At 39.8% G+C, this 6000-nt stretch overlaps 1 protein-coding gene across 1 annotated transcript in view; it reads left to right on the plus strand.

The window, feature by feature from the left end:
• LOC136886371 (alpha-tocopherol transfer protein-like) overlaps window positions 1-5737 on the plus strand; it is a 133507-nt gene extending 127770 nt beyond the window's left edge. The window contains exon 7 of the mRNA XM_067159116.2: window positions 2604-5737. Within this exon, the coding sequence (XP_067015217.2) occupies window positions 2604-2755 (152 nt within the window). The 3' untranslated portion in view covers window positions 2756-5737. The remainder of the gene's footprint in view (window positions 1-2603) is intronic.
• Window positions 5738-6000: the final 263 nt, after the last annotated feature.

A 6000-nucleotide genomic window follows, 5' to 3' on the forward strand; every position in this document is an offset into this window, starting at 1 on the left:
TCATCATGGAATGGGCTAGTATTAGCTTTGAGGTCCGAATGGTACTTCTTTTTCATCGATGGAAGTCCTCTGAATGCATACCGTTACATCGTAGAGGTGTTAGCAGAGTATGTAATCCCCGATGCTACCTTAATTGCTTAATTGGTGAGAATTTCATCCTGATGGATGTCCCTATGCCACTCCCTGCGTGACGGAATATCTACGCGACGTCAGGATACGAACCTTCGATTGGCCAGCTTGCAGTCCAGACCTCATCCCATACAACACCTGTGCGTTATGCTTGGCCGGAATATCCGGCTTCGCAACTTTGACATCCTAAACGAAATGCGGGCAATAATAGTGGAAGACTGGGCGCTCATCCCCCAGCAAACGACTGAGAACCTTCTAACTAGCATGCCGCGAAAGATGAAGGCCGTAATAACTGTCAGGGGCTGTGACACCTGATACTAAGAAGAGATAAGTGTAGAGTGAACTCAAGAAATTTTTCAGTGAAATGTTCATAAGTTTGCTCAGCGTATTGTAATGTTAATTTAAGGTGACATTTTATACATTACAGCATCTAAGAATTTTTTTGATAAACTTCAAAAGAAAGAACTTTGATAAACTATATGAAATATGCAGAACAGAGGAAGCGTCTGGGGCTATTGATCACTGATCTATACTTCGTTCCGTTTAGGATGTCTTCCCGATTTAATCCAGACTGCTCAAGATCCTTTCTTACCTCCCTGCACCATTTTTCAGAAAATGTACGTTTACTGTGAAGTGTTTTAAAAATCTGTTTCGTCAGCCTCCGTTCGTCCATTCTAAACAGATATCCATAAAACCTATCTCTTCATTTCCTCAGTCTCTTACTTTATTGGTGTATTTATTCCCTTCCTCGTAGCCTATATTGGCCATCCGCAATTTTGGGACCCATTTTCTTAAATGATACTTGTTCGTGGCGTCGACCTCTGCAGATCTTTTGCCACTACTGTCACCATATGATAGGAACCTGTTTGTAAGTACAATTGCGGAAGTGTAGAGTGTTGAATGTGAGGAAAGGAACGTTCCCAGTCCCCAGGTCAGGGATATTAATCATTTACAATTAAAGACCCCTGACCCGGCCAGGAAGCGAACCCGGGGCTGCCGGGTGACAGGCGGACGCGTTGCCCCCTACACCGCAGGTCCGGTTGGGACCCATTACATTGCGGAGAATCTTTCTCTCAGATTTCTCTTAGTCCCGACATTCCTGTCATTCAGTGGCATTCGCTAGCATATAGACACTCTATTTTAATCACTGTGACCAAGCTCGATAGCTGCAGTCGCTTAAGTGCGGCCAGTATCCAGTATTCGGGAGATAGTGGGTTCGAACCCCACTGTCGGCAGCCCTGAAAATGGTTTTCCGTAGTTTCCCATTTTTCACATCAGGCAAATGCTGGGGCTGTACCTTAATTAAGGCCACGGCCACTTCCTCCCCACTCCTAGCCCCTTCCTGTCCCATCGTCGCCGTAAGACCTATCTCTGTTGGTACGCCGTAAAGCAACTTGTAAAAAAAATTAATGACTGTGTTGTAGTGTCTTCGTTTAGCTCGCCTTGAGACGGCTTTTTTTTCTTGTACAAAGCATGTGTCCTGCGAAGCGCACCTGTGATTTTATGTCGTTTGATGTAATTGGCTTCTCTCTCGCTAGATTTCAGCAGTGCGATTTATCCGAGGTACCGTACTTGAAGCTGTCAACTCTATCCTTCCTCATGTGATTAGGGGATTCTTTGATATTGGTCATATATTTGTTTTTTCAGAGGAAATTTGGAGTCCTGCTTTAGTATATTTATCTGCTCTGTAGCTCTGTCAGTGCTTCTAGATAGGATCATGAAATCATCTGCGAATGCAAGGCAGTTGATCTTGATTCCATTTTTTGATCCTCCAATGAACAATCCTTTCATGTCCAGTTACTTTTTTCCTATTCGGGAATGATGTTCACCAAAACACTGTTGGGCTGGTACTTTCACATTTTCTGCCGGTGTGACTCCTGTCTTTCATCTGTCCAGGGGTACGTTTCTTCCGCGGGTTTTACTGAAATCCATGGACTTCTTTCAGGGTATGTCGTACAGACCGTCTGTCCCGAAGATCTGACATTGCCAGTTCTTCAATGTCCTTCTCAGTTTCTGTCACCCAAGTGGTACAAATCTTCTTGTTCTGCCAGAAGATGAACAGGCGATTGGTCAGTCTTTTGGAAGGCAGTCTCACTATGTGGCTATAGAAGGCTACTATCCTTTTCCTAACACGATCCGAGAGCCTCTTTATGTGTTCGTAGAGCTCAGAATTGTGCCGTCTACGGAATTCTTCATCTACCTTTACCGGACCTAAGAATTCCTGAGAATTCTCCTCTCTCTGACTTCCAGTTTCTCCATCAGACCTGTTCGGTTCAATGAACGAAACTCCATGGCATACAGACCTTCTGGTCGTATGACTGACGTGCAATTATTATTATTATTATTATTATTATTATTATTATTATTATTATTATTATGATTATTATTATTATTATTGTTATTATTATTATTATTATTATTATTATTATTATTATTATTATTATTATTATTATTATTATTATTATTTGTTTCAGCGCTAACGAGGCCGCAGCTTGTCGCCAACAGGAGCTTCTTCAAGGAAGAAGAGAAACGCAGAGTGGTGGAGGCCAAGCGCCCTGGCAAGCAGAAGAACGCCGGTGATCTGTTTGGTATGGAGGGGAACTTCAAGAAACTGGAAATAGACTGAAACTGCTACGACCAAAGACAATGTTAAATGTTACTTCTCCAAATGTGATGACACGTCTCTCTTTGTATAAAATAATATTTTCCTTTCGACGTGCCGTTGACACATTCTTCGCAATTCCCATCTTGTTGTCTCATGTTTCTACATTATGCAACGTCTAAATATTCATTACCAACAAGTTCAGGATATTCTTTGTTCCTTCTATTGCCCCACGTCCAACTTACGGGTGCTCATTTGGACACCTGGGATGATCTCTACAGTTTCGATGTTTATTATAAAAATACCAGGTGGCCGTCTAGCCCCGTATTTTCTATTTATATGTGTCCCGCATACAATAATGATGAATGGGATACCTAATTACTGATTTTCAGAGGGATATTTCTGCCTGGAGTTTCTTTACATCAGAATTTGAAGAGAGAACGACCGGACGGCCGCTTGTCAATTTCGACGTTCCGTATTATTCTACAAGCTGACAGAGGAATTGGAACTGTACTGGTTAACGTACTGGTTAATTGACATGGATATCTTTATCGGTCTATCTGCAATACTTTCATCAATTTCCCGACACTATTGTAACCATGGCAACCACTGTACGTCTATGTATACTAGGTTAGTAGCGTCATCTTCTCACTGTGCGCTTTCTTCGTGTAACTAAGAGCTTGAGAACATCTCGTATCAAGTGAACCACGTTCTGCTACCAGTGTTGACTATGTACACTAGGTCAGTAGCGTCATATTATCACTGTGCGCTTTCTTCCTGTAACTAAGAGCTTGAGAAAATGTCGTATGAAGTGAACCTCGTTTTATTCCTCAGCTCAAAATTAAAATCATTAAACTCACCGGAAAACGAATCCAGGGCCTTAAAATAAGACACATGCAAGTATTATATTTTCGAGGTCAAGAACTATTCTCATAATTCATCAGCCTTAAAATTCTTTTATCAATACACCCATTTTTCTTTGGATTTATCGCTTCTGTTTATCTCCCCTGTAAATGAAATCAAAGGCCGAATTATCTGCATCCTCTGCATGTCATAATAGGTTACTAAGAGAGGAACAACCAGTACTCACTATCTCCTCTTCTAAGTCCAAAAATATATCCATGGTTTTATGTTTTCCGTGTTACGGAGATTTTTTTTTTTTTGCTAGTTGCTTCACGTCGCGCTGACACAGATAGGTCTTATGGCGACGATGGGACAAGGAAGGGTTATGAGTGGGAAGGAAGCGGCCGTGGCCTTAATTAAGGTACAGCCCCAGCATTTGCCTGGTGTGAAAATGGGAAACCACAGAAAACCATTTTCAGGGCTGCCGATAGTGGGGTTCGAACCTACTACCTCCAGAATACTGGACACTGGCCGCACTTAAGCGACTGCAGCTATCGAGCTCGGTACGGAGAAATTTACATGGAGTCAAAGTCCGTTATAACGACAACGCTCGTTATAGCTGATATTTGCACAAACCTTTTTTTTCTGTTTTGTTTGTTAAAAATGTCATGTTTGTACGTTTTAGGCTGCACACTTACGTGGTTAATTAACAGAATCAAATTAAATTTTCAGGAGACGTAACTGAAATAAGTACTTTATTTACAGTACTGTATTTGTGGCGGGGGACTAAGAGGAAGTTCATTGGATTTCGCTTGAAGATTAGATCCATTGATCGGCACATTATTTGTTCTTTGCTGCTTAAACCACCTAAGCACTGCTAGGCTATTATTATTGTTATTATTATTATTAACAAATACGTCACAACTGGGAAATATCCCGGCGACATTGGTCACTTGCAGTAGTGTGGTAATAAAGTAAATTTAAAAACAACTTATATAACTTTACAAGAAATACTACTAGTTTAATATTCTAAATCCAGCATCATCATATACAAACTACCCAACAACACAACTACAACAATAAGAGTACAACAAGCAATTCCGTGAAAAGGAAATACGAAAGGAAATATTACTAGTTTAACATCCTAAATCCAGCATCATCATCATCATATTAAAATTCACTTGAGTATTTCCACTGTTTAACACTACGGTTTGCGATACCATAGGTTGAACTTACTACTAGTTTAATATTACAAGTGATAATAAAGTAAAGGTTAAAACATAATTACACAACAACAACAACAACAACAACAACAATCTTGCTGACGTTTGTTTCCCCATTTTCTAATCGCCTTATTATGTGTGACTTTTCTACAATATCACACCTTTCCTTTTACGTTGCTACATCTTCACAGCGATGCTTGCCTCGACTATCAGACAGATTGTTTTAAAATATACAAGAATAAGCGTTAATTTGTTGTCAGCAATATCCAAATGCGTAACAAACAAAAAAGTCAACATGATCAAAATACGTCGTTAAAAGCGATGTCGCAAAAACGGTTTCGACTGTATATATATTTTTTTCATTTATCTGAAGCCTCTGCCGTCTTCCCACTATTAAATGTCATTAAGTGAGTTCTGAAGATCATCCCTTTTGCTTGATACAAGTTCCGTATTGTCGATATTCGTGTAGAAGGGTGCGCTATTGGCTGTCTTTTTGTACTGTGCTGTATCGGTTACATTTGGAACCTCATTACTAGAGCCCGGATTCTTATGCATCATTAGGTTAGAATGCAAACTTACTGAAGCGAGTAGCAATTATAGTCTACCTTCACAACGATTATGCTATGGGGTTTGCATAAGCAGGAGGGGTACGGCCCATCAGAACCCCTATAATTTATGTTACTCTTGCTACATTATGGGAGAGCGGGTGGCCGACACTTCCTAGTAACCAAATTAGTTTGCAATCTAACCTGTTACTGCATAAAAATCCGGGCTTTACTCATTACAATGACCCTGGTGCCTTTTGCGTTTTCAAAAGAAGAGGAGTAATTGTACAAACTATAACGTAGTGCTCTGTACGTTGATTGAGATCTAACATTTAGTTATATTTCTGTGTATAATGTATGATTAATTCAATAAAATTATACAATATTTTATGTTATTTATGAATTTTCTTTGCCAAATGCATGTCCCTGTATGTCTGAAACTTCGGCTGCTAGAACTTATAATTATTTTAATATTGAAAATATTTCTTAGCAGACAACCTAAGGGTCCTCATAGTAAGAAAAACCTAAATTAGGCAATTTCCTCAATTGTGCCTAAAATTGAAGGGCTAAAGGTCCCGGAAAGGTTTCAAACTGTTAGTCTTGGATAGCTCTATCAAACTTTTTAAAATTTCTAAAATCACTTCCAGGCTAAATTCAT

Source organism: Anabrus simplex, chromosome X (assembly GCF_040414725.1).
Source record: "Anabrus simplex isolate iqAnaSimp1 chromosome X, ASM4041472v1, whole genome shotgun sequence".
Taxonomy (NCBI): domain Eukaryota; kingdom Metazoa; phylum Arthropoda; class Insecta; order Orthoptera; family Tettigoniidae; genus Anabrus; species Anabrus simplex.